This window comes from Nicotiana attenuata, chromosome 1, assembly GCF_001879085.1.
Source record: "Nicotiana attenuata strain UT chromosome 1, NIATTr2, whole genome shotgun sequence".
Lineage (NCBI taxonomy): Eukaryota > Viridiplantae > Streptophyta > Magnoliopsida > Solanales > Solanaceae > Nicotiana > Nicotiana attenuata.
Genome location: NC_031989.1, coordinates 4,853,602 through 4,871,417, shown reverse-complemented (window position 1 = coordinate 4,871,417; position 17,816 = coordinate 4,853,602). Strand labels below are relative to the sequence as shown.

At 39.6% G+C, this 17,816-nt stretch overlaps 1 protein-coding gene across 1 annotated transcript; it reads left to right on the top strand.

Moving 5' to 3' along the window:
- Positions 836-2,785, top strand: LOC109239824. Its single transcript, XM_019406418.1, has 2 exons — positions 836-1,266; positions 1,897-2,785. Exons 1-2 carry the CDS (start codon positions 920-922, stop codon positions 2,417-2,419), a joined length of 870 nt encoding a protein of 289 aa, XP_019261963.1. The 5' UTR covers positions 836-919; the 3' UTR covers positions 2,420-2,785.

Sequence of the window (17,816 nt, the reverse complement as noted above, 5' to 3'; positions counted from 1 at the left end):
ATATATATATATATATATATATATATATATATATATATATATATATATATATATATATATATATATATATTTCTATCTTCTCAAGTTAATTACATGCAATAAGAGGTACATGTAATTGGTTATAACAAACATCACATGATAAACTTTAATATAGGATAAACTTCCTGTTATAACATGTGATTTAACATTCAATAGCGTAAAAATTCTTTATAATGGTAATGTATATAGTTTAAACTCTTTAAACTTGCCCAACGATATTCCTCTTAAATATGTTATTATCTCCATCGAACCTTACAATTTGCCGATTAGAGCATGAGTGGATCGAGGTGGTTGTGTGCCATTGTCACATATAAAACTAGTGTCGGTTAAGAAGTTGAGATTTATGGTGTCATATTCTTTGGAAAACGACAACACCATACCAAATATGTGTAGTGGTTCAATTCCATTCAAAATTTTTAAAAGGATCCATTCAAATTTAAGCTAACATTTGGACATAGATTTGGTTAAAATTTTATAAAATTTTTTTGATTTTTTATTAAAAAAAAAAATAATTTTGGAAAGTTGAAATTGTATTTGGACGTATATTTTACTTCAAAAAAAATTTGAATTTTGTGAGTGGAAGGAAAAATTTCACCCAAAAACTACCCTAAACCAGTTTTTGAGAACTTAATTTTATTTTTTCATGCAATATACCCAAGTGGGTAACGCAAAAAATCTCGACTCTTGTTCTCAGCAATAATCATTTGACAAGGAGATTAAAGACTTAAATAGGACCACCCTCTGATAAAAAGGCTATTTTTTATACCCCAATAGTATTATTGAAAATTCTTTTTGTACATTTACTTACTTACTTTCTATTTGCAGTCTCTTGGTTCGTACTTAATTCCTTTCGTTTCCATAATTTATATTTACTTACAAAATGTGGCTGAACAGCAGTTCTTTATACAATAATGAGAGAGTTCTTCTTGAAGAAGACGCATTATCATTACGCGATCTGCCCGAAAATGAAGAGAACCAAACAAAGAAAGAATCTCCGCGAGGAAGCTTAACACAAGAAGAGTTTGATTTCTGCTCCTGCGTTGGTTCTTTGTTGAAAGATTCAGAAATATGCAGCGCAGATGAAGTTTTTTTCCAAGGCCAAATGTTGCCTCTACATTGTTTGCCAAGCGATAGGCATAACAATAATGTTTTCAAGGGCGGAGCTACATATACTGAACGAGGTTTAATTGAATCCTCGTCCTCAACAAGTTTTTCTCAGCAAATAAGGTAACAATAATCTTATGCTCTCTCTAGTCCTTCTTAAATGTCGGTTAAGGTTTTGGAGAGCTCATTTAGAAAACTATTTAATAGCTTTAGTTGTGAGAATTATTTGATTAAATTAAATTTTATCTATCCTCGAGATTAATAATGATATATGGAGCCATTGGCGAAGCCACATGGTCATATTTCGTCGAAAAAATACACTGTGTATGTAAATAAAATATTATTATGTTTTAGAGGTATATACTTCCTCCGTTCCAATTTATGTAAATATGTTTGACTGGGCACGGAGTTTAAGAAAAAATAAAACTTTTAAAATTTGTGGTTCTAAATAAGTCAAAAAGGGGTCCAGAGTAGTTGTGTGGTTTTAAAAGATTCTCATTAAGGGTAGAATGAGAAGTTTAAGCTAAATTGTTTTCAAATTTAGAAATGGGTCAATTTTTTTGAACCGGACCAAAAAGGAAATAGGTTCACATAAACTAGAACGGAGAGAGTAACACATATTGAACACCCTTTATCGAGAAATTTTTTTACTTATTTAAAATTTAAATACTTTTGAGAAAATTCCTAACTTCGCCACTAAGCAAGCAAGGGTAGATTTAAGAAAAAAATTAATGCCTTCTTGTTTTCCTACAGCGCACTTGGAATTCGAAACCAGTTTCGTTCTCAACCAAGCCCGACAACCCAGGTTCAATTTTCAAAGATCATACACAGAAACATCAGTAGACCTAACCCAAAGCCGAAAATGTGGAGTCATTTTCGTGTTGGGTTGGTGAAAACACCAGAAATTGCATTACAAGATCTTAAAATTCGATGCAACAAGGATTTCATAAGTCAAAATAGCACGAGTAGTAGAAGTAGCAATAGCAGTTCGAGCAATGACAATAGAAGGAGGATTATATTAAGCAAGAAAAAGAAGCAGAGGAAAAGAGTATTTCCTGGAAGCTGCAAATCAGTTGAAATAGTTCCTAATTCTAAAGTTGTTACAATAAACAGAGCCAGCACAAATATGAATTTGAAAGAGGAAATGAATGACCATAATTATAAGGATGTTACAGAGATGACGGAGAACAAAAAAAAGAAACAAATCGGGACACGTCATCGAACGTTTGAATGGTTAAAGCTACTTTCACTTGAAAGTCCAGCAGCTGAAACATAGAGATTCTAAACATCAGTATCACGTATGATTGAGAAGGGGAGCCGTAAATACAGTGTTCTGCAAAAATACAGAGTGAGATTGCGTAGAATAAACACTTGCAGTCCGATTCTTTCTTGGACACTGCGCATAGCGAGAGCAAATTAGTGCATCGAGCAGTTTTTTTTTTTTTATTTTTTTTATTTTTATTTTTATCACGCATGCTTGAACTTTTGGTTCACTTTACTGTTCTTTTTCTGGATGTACGTATGTAGACCTTTTGTTACGTGTTATGATATGTTTTTGACTTTTATTCCTGTTTAATCGGTGAATTGACTGAATGCACGTTTTGAAGAGGCAATAGTAATCTACAGCTGGGGTGTTTATGTGCATTGTGATTATTAGGTATTGACCATCTTTTTTACTCGTTAGAATGAGTACATAAGTAATTGAAAAAGAATTAACCTAAATAGTTGCCTATGTGACTGTTTAAACCAAAGATAACATGCGAATATGTAATATATGTATATTCTATATATAATGTGTGTATATAACTATGATCAATTAAAGATCATGCTTATTTGTGCAACACGTGTCGGCTATTTGCGTAAAGATTTTGTTGGTAAAGAAGTGCACGATTAGCCACTAATAACACATATATTTACTTTAAAGCCACTGTTTAAAATGTCTTTAGTCTTTAGCCATTGCTTTAATAAATTTTACCTGTCCGGACGAAAACACCCTTCTGCTTATAAAGTTCAGGACCAAGTGTTCTTAACTTTTGAACTTGTAACTCTAAGTTCAGGACTTCAGGACTACATGTCCTTAACTTTTGAACTTGTAACTCTAAGTTCAGGACTTCAAGACTACATGTCCTTAACTTTTGAACTTGGAACTCGAAGTTCAGGACCACCTGTCCTTAATTTCTGTGCTTGTAACTCTAAGTTAAGGACTACTTGCCCTTAACTTTTGAACTTGTAAGTCTAAGTTCAGGACCTATTGTCCTGAACTTTTGAGCTTGTTAGTCTAAGTTCAAGACCAAGTGTCCTTAAATTTTGAACTTGTAACTGTAAGTTCAGGACCACGTGTCCTTAACTTTTGAGCTTGTTAGTCTAAGTTCAGGACCTATTGTCCTTAACTTTTAAGCTTGTTAATCTAAGTTGAGGACCTATTGTCCTTAACTTTTGGGCTTCTTAGCCTAAGTTCAGGACCTATTGTCCTTAACTTTTGAGCTTGTTAGTCTAAGTTCAAGACTTGAGGACCTATTGTCCTTAACTTTTGAACTTGTACTGTAAGTTCAGGACCTATTGTCCTTAACTTTTGAGTTTGTTAGTCTAAGAAAACAAGCAATGAAAAAACAAGATGAAACTAGGCTAACCAGTCAACAATGTCATCAATCGACTCAGGCCAGTGACATGTCAAAAGAGTAATAGTCCCACACAAAACATATATATCTACCTGTTCTGAGAAGCAACAAAGCTCACTATCTGCAAACTTGACTTAATTAAGTGCAATGAAGCAATTTAAGGCATATTAGTGGAGAACAATACAGATCTCGTACGAAGTTTAGTAACTGTAAGTGTAAAAGGAAGCATATAGAGAGATGTTCGTCCAAGTTCAGACTTGATATCGTAATAAAACTGTTCTATGAATTTGTCTTAATTAAGTTCTTTTTAGATGGAAAAATTCAAAGAAACAAACTAATAAGCTCATGATGAAAAGTCAACAGCAGGAGATCTATTTGAAACCTCAACAGAGGGCACATTCTTCTCCCTAATACATGAAAGAGATAGAAGAAAGGATAACACAGTCTTTTCATATTAATTTTAATAGACTAGTGGCTACTATTGCTAAGCATTAAAAATGCTGGATAAAAAATAAATACCACTTTAAAAAGTGGCTACCCCACACAATTTTTACTAATTTGGGTTTGAGTCATGGGTCGCCCATGTGGACTGATCCGACCCTTCTAGAAAGGGGATACGATTGGTAATTTGGAAGGTTATAGGGAAGTTACCCTTGCAGTTTAAACCAATACAATCGCTATTAGTAGTGGGGTAATTAACGTATAGAGAGTGATGAAAAATCCAAAAAAATGCTCTCTCAATTTGCCCAAGAAGTAACGTACTTCTTCTCCTTCTTGACAGAACTTTTCTTCTTCTTTCTTCTCCAGTATACACACATAGATGAAGAGGCATTCAGTTTGTGGGAATACGCTTGGTTTCGTAGTGATTCAAAGGTTGATTTGGGACGATTCTTTTAGTGGTGAGTTCAACGGTTTTCGCTGCATCAATAAGGTACACATCTCATTGTTCTTGCCCCTCATTTTATCTAACAATGGTATCAGAGCAATATATGGTGTATTCTGGTTTGAATACATAGTTGAATGAAGTGATTTGTTATTTTAATGATACGACGGAGTCAGCCGCTTTGCGATATTCACCACTGTCTATGGCGGAAGGGATTTTTTTCTGTTTCAGTGAAAGCAGTGGTAGTAGGTCCTTAGTCCTACCCAATTTAATCCTTCCACTTTAACCACAATTAACAATCGGTTGTTTCCTCCCACGTGTCAAAGAGAATTTGATTGTTATGGTCTTTGTATTTGATTCCAGAAAGAAGATGATATTGTGGCATTCTAAACTTTTAGTTTTTAAAAAAAATGGTAGAAGGGATTCGGTAATTTTTTTTATGGATCAAATATTAAAGGAAAAGACCATGAAAAGATATCTCAAACTCAAAAGACTAAGTTTCATTTGACATAACACAACTGGTGAACCAAAAATGGATAGAATTCTGTTTTCCTATTCTAATGACTTTAAAAGTTATTTTTGTAATGTTGACATGATGATTACCTTATAGCCTTGAAATTTCTGGCTTAGGATATGAGCGAATCATTGTTACTTGCCGTGATAGAAATATATTAAAGCCTTTTATTTTGTAATTTTAGAAGCCTTATTCTTATCGACATGTAACTATGTTAAATTTTCTGTGGCTTGAGACTGAAGTGGAGCCTTTGTTCTGCCTACTGAAAGCAATAACTAGATGTGGGTACTTTAGATGATATTGCCGTGATTATGAGAAAGTATTTGTAAAATCTTTCTCTCGTGGTGCTTTTTTTTTAGCCATTTGTTCGAAACTGATGGCTATAGTCTCTATTTGTTAATGTTCAGTCACTCCTTAATTTTTCCTTAAAAAGTAATACGCACTAGTTAAGATGTTAACATTGCCAACTGTTAAGTTTTAATTTCATTCCTATATAAAAGGAGAAGATGTTGAAGAATGAAGAACTTAGGCACTGTGGTCTTCCACGAGGTTAATAAATAATAAATGCAATTGATCCTAAGTGAAGGGATTGGTCCAAGTCTTATTCCTGTTGCTGTTACTTAAGTGGTCCTGAAAGGGTTTTATAAAGGAGAATATGACCCTTAAACTTAATTTCTCTTGTATGAGTTAATGTGACATGTGTTGTCACATAGAATATTTATAAAATTCATTATAATTGTTTTCTTATTCCCATTTAAGAAATGGCTGGACGGGAAAGGGCTCGAAGTGCGCCAAATGGGAGTGGTACTAAAAGTCGCGCAAGGAGACAATATAGAAGAATGCATCGTCGAAGAACCTATTTCTGTAGCGATACAGATTTAGATTTTGAGGTCATCAGGAATGATGTTCCGAATTCGATACAAAACATCTTTAGGGATGATGGGGCTTGTCATAGGGAAGGGAGAAGAAAATATGAGGAATTTAAAAAGTTCAACATGGACCCATCTGTTCCTATACCAATTCATCTTCACATTTTTTGGTTGAAACTAGCAAAACTGTTTCTCTTATCATATATTAGTCAATACATAGAGAGCTTTAATTATATTCATGGATTCTCTCTTAAGTCACTACGGCAATGTATTGGCTAGTATTTACCATAATTTTGGTCCAAATGAGAACCTTTGGTCATACACTTAGGCGATTGACGTTGAGTGGGAGAAAAATGATGTTGAAGCTAAAATTAAGAAATCATGGCTTCTAAAAGACGTGTCCTAGGCCTCGATTTTATCAACCTTCTCCTAGTGTGACAACCCAGCCGGTCGTCTTATGAATTGTAGACTTGTTCCCCCCTGTTTATTGCTTATTATATGTTCACTTGTGGTTACATGACTTGCTGGGATGGTTGGTTTGGTTCCAGGAATGTTTCGGGGTAAATTGGGACACTTAGCACCAAGGTTGAAAAGCTTAAGTTGAAAGTATTGATCGGATGTTGGCTTATGAATAAATAACTCCGGAATGGAGTTTTCATGGTCCCATAGCTTTCTATGGTGATTTTGGATTAGGATTATATCTGAATATTGATTTGGAGGTCCGTAGATCGTTTTGGCTTGAATTTGCGAAAGTTGGAAAATTGAAGGTTTGGAAGGTTGAGAAGTTTGATCGAGAGTTGACTTTGTTGATACTGGGATCGATTTTGGTTCTGGAAGTTGGAATATGTCCGTTGTGCGATTTATAACTTGTGTGCAAAATTTGAGGTCAATCGGAGTTGGTTTGATAGGTTTTGGCATTGGTTTTAGAAGTTGAAAATTCATTAGTTTCAATAGGCTTGTATTGTGGTGCGATTCATGATTTCGATATTGTTTGATGTGATTTGATGCCTTGACTAAGTTCGTATCATGTTTTAGAATGTGTTGGTATGTTTGTTTGAGGTCACCAGGGCGTCAGGTGAATTACGAATAGTTAACAAATCAAAAGTTGAACTTAAAGCATTGCTGAAGAATTAAGGCTGCTAGTGTAACCGCATCTGCGGTGGGCTTGACCGCAGGTGCGATTGGAGTATTACAGGTGTGGAAGGCGCCTGGTTTGGGGATTTTTGCAGGAGAGAGCTGGAATTCCGTAGAAGCGAAGTTGTTTCTATGATGATCGATTGACAGAAGTGGAGTTTGGACGCGAAGGGCTTGACCGCTGAAGCGGATAGCTTCTGCAGGAGCGGCCTTGCAGGATCGCGAGTAGGACTGCAGAAGCGGACCCACAGAAGCGGAATTTTTGTCACAGAAGCGGCTGGTCGGGATACTTTATGGGCTTCACATATGCGACAATTTTTCCGCAAAATCGAAAGCGTAGGTGCGCTTATTTGGCCCGTAGAAGCGAGATTGCTAGCAGTGTCTTTAAAACGAAGGGTTTGATTGTTTTCCTCATTTTTGGGGTTTTAAAGTTCGGACTAGGGCTATTTTTGGAGAGGGTTTCCACCTAAATTAAAGAGCTAAGTGACTTTTAATCACTTTTGTCCATGAATATTGAATACCCATTGATTATTTCACCTATTTCTCATATTTTTAAGTTAGAATTTGAAGATTTTTGGACTATGTTAGTGGAGAGTGAAATTTGAGTATTTGAGGGGTGATTTGTGATTGGAATTTGATAATTTTGGTATGGTTGGACTCGTAATTGAATGAGTATTCGGAATTTATGAATTTTATCGGGTTCCGAGGTGCGATCCGGATTTTACTTTTTAATTTTGGTGAAAGATCTTAGCTTTATCATTTAGAATCAATTCCTATAGCTTTTATTAATGAATTATGCTATTTTGGCTAGATTCGAGCCTTCTGGAGGTTGATACGCGCGGGAAGGGCTTGTTAGCGGAGTGATTTGGTTTTCTGGAGTTAAGTATCTTATCTTAACTTGGTTGCAACACTAGTTGCCATATCATTTGTGATAGCTACGTGCTATGGGTGCACACATGTGTGGGGTTTTGAGCCCATGTGCTAATACCGGGGGTAATTATCCATGCTCGGGTTGTGCTTAGGCTATGATATGCCTAGAATTGACTGTTTAGCTTTAAGCTATGATGTTTTTAACATTTGTAACATTGTTGTGAACTATTTGAGCCATGTTTGAGGCTACATAGAGGTTTAATTCCAGAATGAACTTGATAAAATGCTATTCTGTGATGAAATTTTCGATTCGAGTTGTGATGGCACACTTTACAAACGCCTACGCTTAGCATGTCTATTTTTACCAGTCTATGAGTATGTGATTTGTTATTTATTCATCACATACATATATTCTTGTTTATTTGCTCCTGTGCGATATGATTGGACTGCGTGCCTGTGACCATACCAGGAGGATTGTGTTGTTATGCCTGTGACCTCGCCGGGCGTATTGTGTTATTATGTCTGTGACCACGCCGGGCAGATTTTGCTGTTATGCCTGTGACCATGCCGGCCAGATTGTGTTGTTATACCTATGACTACATCGGGCAGATTATGATTTTGAGTATGTGAGCAAGCCGGATTCTGATTTTGAGCCTGTGACCGCGCATGGCTGGTAGTACTTTGAATTGGCCGTGCTTGCGTATGGATATGGATCCATCCCCTAGGGTCGCCCTCTCATGTTTCTCTCTTGATTGTGTACACGGGAATATTGACAAAAGCTGATCAGTGGTTTGGTGTGGAATTGAAAAGGTTTAGTAAATTTGGCCAGTGTTTGTTTAGATTTTGCATTTCATCTTTACTTGAATTTCCATGATTATATACCTGATTTAACTGCATATCACCTCTTTATGCCGAACATCGATCGAGAAGAGTAATTGAGAACCTGTACACACACATATACAAATGCTTCTTCCTGTGCTTTATGACTTGATCTCATTACTGTTCTGTACTTGTTAAAATGGTCAAACTGTACATGTTATAGCTAGCATCACTTATAATTTGTAATTCTTTTACCTCGTCAAGGTTAGATAAGATACTTATTGGGTAGATTGGGTCAGTTGTACTCATACTATACTCTGCACTTCATGTGCAGATCCAGGTACATCTGGATGCGATGATTGCTAGATTGGTGCTAGTACCTGTTTGGAGACTTTGAGGTAGCTGCTATGACGCCCACAGACCTTGATTCTCCCTCCTTTTATTTTCTTTTGTATTATTATACTATTCATACAATTGTATTAGAGTTTGTTTTATGTTGAGATGTTGTAGTGCTCATGTACTCGTCGACACCAGATGGTGGGATGGTTGTAGTAGAGTTTCAGTTACTTTTATAAGATATTTATAGTATTTTCCATTATGGAGTTTATTAAACCTATTTTATTCAAATATTTAGTTGTTATGTGATTGTTGGGTTGCCTAGTAAGTGCGTTACGCGCCATCACAATAGGTTGAGATTTTGGGTCATGACAAGTTAGTATCGGAGCCCTAGGTTACTTAGGTCTGACAAGTCATGAGCAGGTTTAGTACAGTCTTGCGGATCGATACAGAGTCATCTGTACTTATCTTTGAGAGGCTACTAAACCGTTAGGAAAATTCACTTTCTTGTATTCTTGCCATTCGGATTTGTTAATTCCAGAATCTAAATTTCTATTCTTCTATTATCTCATAGATAGTGAGGACATGTGCGACAAGGTCAAGCGGACGACCACCAGTACCACTAGCTAGGGCTGCGAGAGGCCGAGGTGTGGCTCGTACTGTAGCTAGAGCAGCACCCGTGGAGCCACTAGTTCTCCATCTCAAGAGCAGATACCAGATGTGGTTGTGCCGGTAGGACCAGCTCAGGCACCAGTTGTGCCCATTGTGATTCCTGGCCTTCATGAGGCTTTGGCTCAGATTTTAACTGTATGCATGGGCCTTGCTCGGGCAGTCTCTATTCCAGCTGCACTAGCCCGAGGGAGGTGCCCAGACTTCCGCCGCCCATACTCCAGAACAAGCAGCTCAGGCACTTTAGACACCGGGGCTACTACCGGCCCAACTGGTTACTGCTGCTCGGGACCAGGTTGGCCCAGATATGAGTGATGAGGAGCAGAAGAGATTGGAGCGGTTTGGGAGGCTTAAGCCTCCAGAGTTCAGTGGAGCAGAGTTGGAGGATGCTCAATTTTTATTGATCTGTGTTAGCGGATTCTTCGCATAACAGGTATTTTGAACACTGGTGGGGTTTCATTCACTACTTTTAAGCTGACCGCCGCAACCTACCGATGGTAGGAGACTTATGAATTGTGAAGACCAGCCGATGTAGCGCCATTTACATAGCATGAGTTCTCAGTTCTCTTCTACGAGAAGTTTGTCCTACGGACTCGTAGAGAGGAGTTGCATAGGTAGTTTGAGCAGCTAAGCCAGGAGGGTATGACTATGACTCAATATGAGATGAGGTCTTCAGAGTTAGCTCGTCAGGCGGTATGATTCGTTCCCACCGTGAGAGAGAGAGAGAGAGAGAGAGAGAGAGAGAGGAATATGAGGTTCATTGATGGCCTAAACTATGGATTACGTTTCATTCTGACTCGGGAGATCGTGAAGGGTGCGAGGTTTAACGAGGTGGTTGATATCGCTAGACGCCTAGAGCTGGTTCACAGTCAGAAGCGTGAGGAGAGGGAGGCTAAGAGGCCTCGTAGTTCAGGTGGTTTCAGCAGTGCCTCATCTGAAGGACAGTCCCATCACAACATGGGTCTTCCTTATAGGCCCGTTCAGACAGCTCGTCATGTTCCTCGCAGTTATTCAGTTAGCCACAGTTCCTACAGTGCTCGTTCGGGTTAGTCATCATTCAGTTCGTTGCCACCATAGAGTTCTTACCATGCTTTATCTACCCAGGTTTCCACAGGCAGTTCTTCGGGTTATCAGGGTGACTAGCCTGTCATAAGGGGCTTGCTATGGGCGCGGAGACTTGAGTTATCTCAAGAGAGATTGCATAGAGTATTGAGTAGGGTTCCACAACAGGGACCTCAGCCTATGATACCAGCAGCATTAGCTAGAACACCCGCACAACCAGCTTGAGTTGGGGTCCAGTCAGCTTAAGGCCGCCATAGAGGGGGAGGTCGATCAGGTGGTGGTCAGGCCCGCTGCTACGCAGTTCCAGCTAGACCAGAGGCCGTTGCTTCCGATGCCGTGATCACAGATATTGTTTCAGTGTGCCACAGGGATGCTTCCATATTACTTGACCCTGGTTCCACTTATTCGTATGTATCCTCATACTTTGCTATTTATTTGGATATGCCCAATGATTCCTTAGTTACAACAGTTCATGTATCTACACCAGAGGGTGATTCTATTATTATGGACCATGTGTATCGGTCGTGTGTTGTGACTATTGGGGGATTGGAGATAAGATTTTATCTTTTACTGCTTAGTATGGTCGATTCTGACGTGATTTTAGGCATGGATTGGTTGTCACCATGTCATGCTGTTCTAGATTGTCATACTAAGACCGTGACATTAGCGATGCCAGGGTTGCCTAGGGTTGAGTGGGGAGGTTCTTATGACTATGTTCCTAGTAGAGTGTTTCATATTTGTCGGCCCAACAGATGGTTGGGAAGTGATGTTTGGCATATTTTGCCTTTCTCAGGGATGTTGGTGTTGATACTCCTACTATTAAGCCCATTTCGGTAGTGAGAGACTTTTCGGATGTATTTCCTAAAGACCTGCCGGGCATGCCACCCGACAGGGACATTGACTTTGGTATTGACTTGGTATCGGGCACTCATCCCATCTCTATTCCTCCGTATCGTATGTAACCAGCAGAGTGGAGGAAATTGAAAGAACAACTTCAGGAGCTTCTTGATAAGAGATTCATCAGGCCTAGTGTGTCGCCTTGGGGTGCATGAGTTCTGTTTGTGAAGAAGAAGGATGGTACCATGCGGATGTGCATTGATTATAGGCAGTTGAACAAAGTTACAATCAAGAAAAAGTACCCATTATTGCGCATTAATAACTTATTTGACCAGCTTTAGGGTGCGAGAGTGTTCTCTGAGATTAATTTGAGGTCTGGGTATCTCTAGTTGAAGATTTGAGATTCTAATACTTTGAAGATGACATTCCGGACCCGCTATGGCAACTACGATTTCCTTGTGATGTCTTTTGGGCTGACCAGTGCCCCGACAACATTTATACATCTGATGAATAATGTATTCCAGCTGTATCTTGATTCTTTTGTCTTAGTATTCATTAATGATATACTGGTGTACTCATGCAGTCAGGGTGAGCATACGCAATATCTGATTGTACTACAAATGTTAAGGGAAAAGAAGCTTAATGCCAAATTCTCCAAGTGTGAGTTCTAGCTTGATTTTGTGTCGTTCTTGGGGCACGTTGTGTCTAGTTAGGGGATTAAGGTAGATTCGAATAAGATTAAGGCAGTCCAGAGTTGGCCCAGACCGTCTTCAACTACTAAGATATGGAGTTTCCTTGGTTTGGCCGGATATCACCGCCGATTTGTGGAAGGGTTCTCGTCCATTGCTGCACCTTTGACTAGATTGACCCAGAAGGGTGCCCTATGAGTGCGAGGACAGCTTTCAGAAGCTCAAGACTGCCTTGACCACAACTCTTGTTCTAGTTTTGCCTTCAGCTTTGGGTTTATTTACACTGCATTGGGATGCTTCTCGGATTTGTATTGGGTGTGTCTTCATGCAGAAGGGTAGGGTGATTGCTTATACTTCACGCTAGTTGAAGCCCCATGAGAAAAGCTACCCCATTCATGATCTTGGGTTGGCAGCTATTGTTCATGCCTTAAAGATTTGGAGGCATTATCTCTACGGCGTATCTTGTGAGGTATTTACAGATCATTGGAGTCTAAGGCACCTTGTTAGGCAAACAGATCTTAATTTGAGGCAACGGAGCTGGTAAGAGCTGTTAAAAGACTATGATATCACCATTTTATATCATCCCGGGAAGGTCAATATGATGGCCGATGCCTTGAGTAGAAAGGTTGTGAGTATGGGTAGCCTTATATATATTCCAGTTGGTGAGAGACTGCTAGCATCAAATGTTCAGGCCTTGGCCAATCAGTTTGTGAGGTTCGATATTTTGGAGCCTAGTCGGGTTCTAGCTTGTGTGGTTTCTCGGTCTTCTTTGTATGATTGCATCAGAGAGCATCAATATGATGACCCCCATTTGTTTGTCCTAAAAGACAAGGTGTAGCACAGTGAAGCGAAGGAGGTTTCTGTTGGAGATGATTGGGCGTCGTGGATGCAGGGTCAGATTTTTCCCCCCAATGTTGATGGGTTACGTGAGGTCATTCTTGTGGAGGCCCAGAGTTCTCGGTATTCCATTCATCCGGGCGCTGGAATGATATATTAGGAGGCAGTATTATTGGTGGAGGAGAATGAAGAAAGATATAGTAGAGTATGTGGCTCTATGCTTGAACTGTCAGCAGGTAAAGTATGAGCATCAGAGGCCGGGCGGCTTGCTTCAGAGGCTTGAGATTCCCAAGTGGAAATGGGAGCGTGTTACCATGGATTTCATTGTTGGGTTCCCACGGGCACTAAAGAAATTTGATGTAGTTTGGGTGATTTTGGACTGGTTGACTAAGTTCGCACATTTCATTCCGATTGTGACCACCTATTCTTTAGAGAGGCTGGCTCAAATCTATATCCGCGAGATTGTTCGTATTCACAATGTGTCGGTGTCCATTATTTCTTATTGGGGCACGCAACTCATCTTGCAGTTTTAGAGAGCACTGTAGCGATAATAGGGCACACGGGTTGAGTTTAGTACAACATTCCACCCAAGACGGACGGACAGTCCAAGCGCACCATTCAGAATTTGGAGGATGTGTTACGCGCTTGTAGAGTTTGCCTACAACAACAGCTACCAATAGAGTATTCAGATGGCTCCTTATGAGGCTTTATATCGGAGGCGGTTTCATTCTCTAGTTGGTTGTTTTGAGCGGGGGAAGACTAGGTTGTTGGGCACGGATCTGGTTCAGGATGCCTTGGAAAAGGTCAAGCTGATTCAGCATCGGCTTCGCACGACACAGTCTAGACAAAAGAGTTACGCTGATCGCAAGGTTTGTGATGTTGCGTATATGGTGGGATAGAAGGTATTGCTCAGAGTATCGCCCATGAAGGGTGTGATGAGATTCGGGAAGAAGGGCAAGTTGAGCCCTCGGTATATTAGCCCTTTTAAGGTGCTCCAGAGGATTGGGGAGGTGGCCAACAAGCTTGCGTTCCCACCTAGTCTATCAGGTGTTCACACAGTCTTTCATGTTTCCATGCTCCAGAAGTATTTTGGTGATTTGTCTTATGTTCTAGATTTCAGCATGGTTCAGTTAGATGGAGATCTGACTTATCATGTGTGCCGGTGGCCATTTTGGATCGGCAGGTTCGAAATTTTAGATCAAAGAATATAGCTTCAGTGAAAGTTTGATGTAGTGACCAGCCAGTCGAGGAGAGTATTTGGGAGATCGAGCGGGAGAGGCAGAGCATATATCCACGCCTATTTGAGACTCCAGGTATGATTCTGGACCCGTTCGAGGACAAACGTTTATTTAAGAGGGGGAGAATGTGACGACCCGGCCGGTCATCTTGTGTATTGTAATCCTGTTCCCCCCCCGTTTATTTCTTATTCTATGTTCACTTGTGGTTATGTGACTTGCCAAAGTAGTTGGTTTGGTTCCGAGGATATTTTGGGGTGAATTGGGACACTTAGTCCCAAGGCTGGAAGCTTAAGTTGAAATAGTTGACCGAATATTGACTTATGAGTAAATAGCTCCGGAATGGGGTTTTGACGTTCCGATAGCTTCTTATGATTATTTTGGTCTTAGGAGTATGTACGGATATTAATTCGAGGTCCATAGGTCATTTTGGCTTGAATCGGCAAAAGTTGAAAAGTTAAAGGCTTAGAAGGTTGAGAAGTTTGATCGAGAGTTGACTTTATTGATACCGAGATCGAATTTAGAGTTCTGAAAGTTGGAATAGGTCTGTTGTGTGAGTTATGACTTGTGTGCAAAATTTGAGGTAAACCGGAGTTGGTTTGATCGGTTTTGGCAATGGCTTTAGATGTTGGAAATTCATCAGTTTCAATATGCTGGAATTGGAGTGTGATTCTTGATTTTGTGGTGTTTGATATGATTTGTGGCTTCAATTAAGTTCGTATTATGTTTTGGGATGCGTTGGTATGTTTGGTTGAGGTCCCGGGGGCCTTAGGTGAATTACGGATGGTTAACGGATCAGAAGTTGGACTTAAAGCATTGCTACAGAATTTGGGTTGCTGGTGTAACCGCATCTGTTTTGGGCTTGACCGCATATGCGATTCCGCAAGTGCAATTGGAGGATTGCAGGTACAGAAGGGGCCTAGTTTGGGGATTTTCCCAGGAACGAGCTGGAATTCCGTAGAAGCAAAGTCGCTTCTGCGATGATCGATTCGCAGAAGCATAGTTTGGACGTGAAGGGCTTGACCATACATACGGATAGCTTCCGCAGGAGAGGCCTCGCAGGAGCGTGAGTAGGACCACATCAGCAGGATTTTTTCTGCAGAAGAGGCTGGTCGGGATCCTTAGTGGGCTTCGCAGATGTGATGGTTTTTTCGCAAAAGCAAAAGCGCAGGTGTGCTTATTTGGCCCGCATAAGTGAGATTGTTGGCAGTGTTTTTGAAACAAAGGGTTTGATTGTTTTCCTCATTTTTGGGGTTTTAAAGTTCGAACTAGGGCATTTTTTGGAGAGGTTTCCACCTAAATTGAAAAGGTAAGTGGCTTTTAATCACTTTTGTCTATATATATTGAATACCCATTGATTATTTCACCTATTTCTCATGTATCTAAGTTAGAATTTGGGGCTTTTTTACTATGTTATTGGAGAGTGAAACTTGAGGATTTGTGGGGCGATTTGGGGTTGGAATTGGATGATTTTGGTATGGTTGGACTAGTGATTGAATGAGTGTTTGGAATTTGTAAATTTTGTCGCGTTCCGAGGTGCGGGCCCGGCGTTAACTTTTTCATTTTGGTTAAAGATCTTAGCGTAATCATTTAGAATCAATTCCTATAGCTTTTATTGATGGTATTACGTTATTTTGGCTAGATTCGAGCCTTCCAGAGGTTGAAACACACAGAAAGGGCTTGTTAGCGGAGTGATTTGGTTTGCTTGAGGTAAAATATCTTATCTAAACTTGGTTGAGGCACTAGTTGCCGAATCATTTGTGATAGTTACGTGATATGGGTGTGCACATGTGTAGGGTTTTGAGCCCATGTGCTAACACCGGGGTTAATTATCTATACTCGGGTTGTGATTAGGCTATGATATGCCTAGAATCGACTATTAGGCTTTACCTATGATGTCTTTTTACATTTATAACATTGATGTGTGTCACGCCTCCTTTTTCATTACTACACCCGCAGAAGAGGGTATAATAAAGGGAGTTATTTCCAACTTGAAGTGACAATCGGAACGGGATTTATTATTAAGATTTCAGAGTCGCCACTTGGGGAATTAATGGTGTCCCAAGTCACCGATTGAATCCCGATCCGAGGAAATTATGACTCTGTTAGCAGTCAGCGAACCAAAAATCCGGGTAAGGAATTCTGTTAACCCTGGAGAAGGTGTTAGGCATTCTCGGGTTCCGTGGTTCTAGCACGGTTGCTCAACTGTCGTATGTAATTTTATCTGATTTTGAAACATGTTATAACTTATGAGCCTTTTATTAGTAAACCACTTTTATTTTTTATGAGAATTGCAACGTCGTGAAAATGCGTCTTGAACCACGTCGCCCCAGTGCACCCGTGATTGTTAACACATTTCGACTTCGTCGAGATTTGATTTGGGTCACATAAATGTGCACCCGTATTTAGGAAGGTAATATTATTAAAATACGCGCCTAAAGCAACTACGCGTTTATTATCTTTGGGGAAAACCATGAAATTCGCTAAACGGTTCACCCGAATTCTAAGTATTTTTTATAGCATTTATTGAGGGCACCGCCTTTTGTATTCCATGTGGCGAGGCTCGTCTCATCATTTATTAAAAGGCCAAACTAAAAATGAATAAGATTTTTCCATTTTTGATTTGTCTCTGAATAAAGAAAGAAGTCTAGTTGACTATTATTGCGAAAGTACACACAGCTTACCAATTAGGCAAGTCAATTGTCTTCCTGGCCTTGGGCCTAAACAGCCCAATCCACATGGGACTGGCAGACTGGACAGAATTTCCCCAATAAACCAAATGTTGGGCCTAAAATCAGCCCAGGTCCTGAGAGGCCAATTAAACCCAGGGCTAACTTCAGCCCAAGTGAGGGGCTACTGGACGGGGTCGCATATCAGTAGAGACTAGTGCCCACGTTATTCAAAGATAGGCTGTTAAGCCTCGATCCGTTTACAGACCCCAATCAGAACTGGAGCTTAAGCAAATTCACACGAAAAAATACTACTGAACCTATTTCAAGTTGTTCAATGGTATCCACTACTTGCTGCAACTAATTTCAGAAATTGATACGGGATAACTAGACTAAGGTGATTACTAATAATATGGAGGTATCAAACTTAAGATGTTCAAGTCCTTATTCTATTCCGACTTCAACTTATCAGGCTAATATGTTACATTACCCTACTACACTTGTTCATATAGACAACTGCAATAGGCAGTCCTATTGACATGAAATAAAAATCGAAACAGTCCAATCATGTCATTAACCGCAGAAAGTAGACATTAGATTCTAACATGTGAACTGCTATAATCAGAATTAAA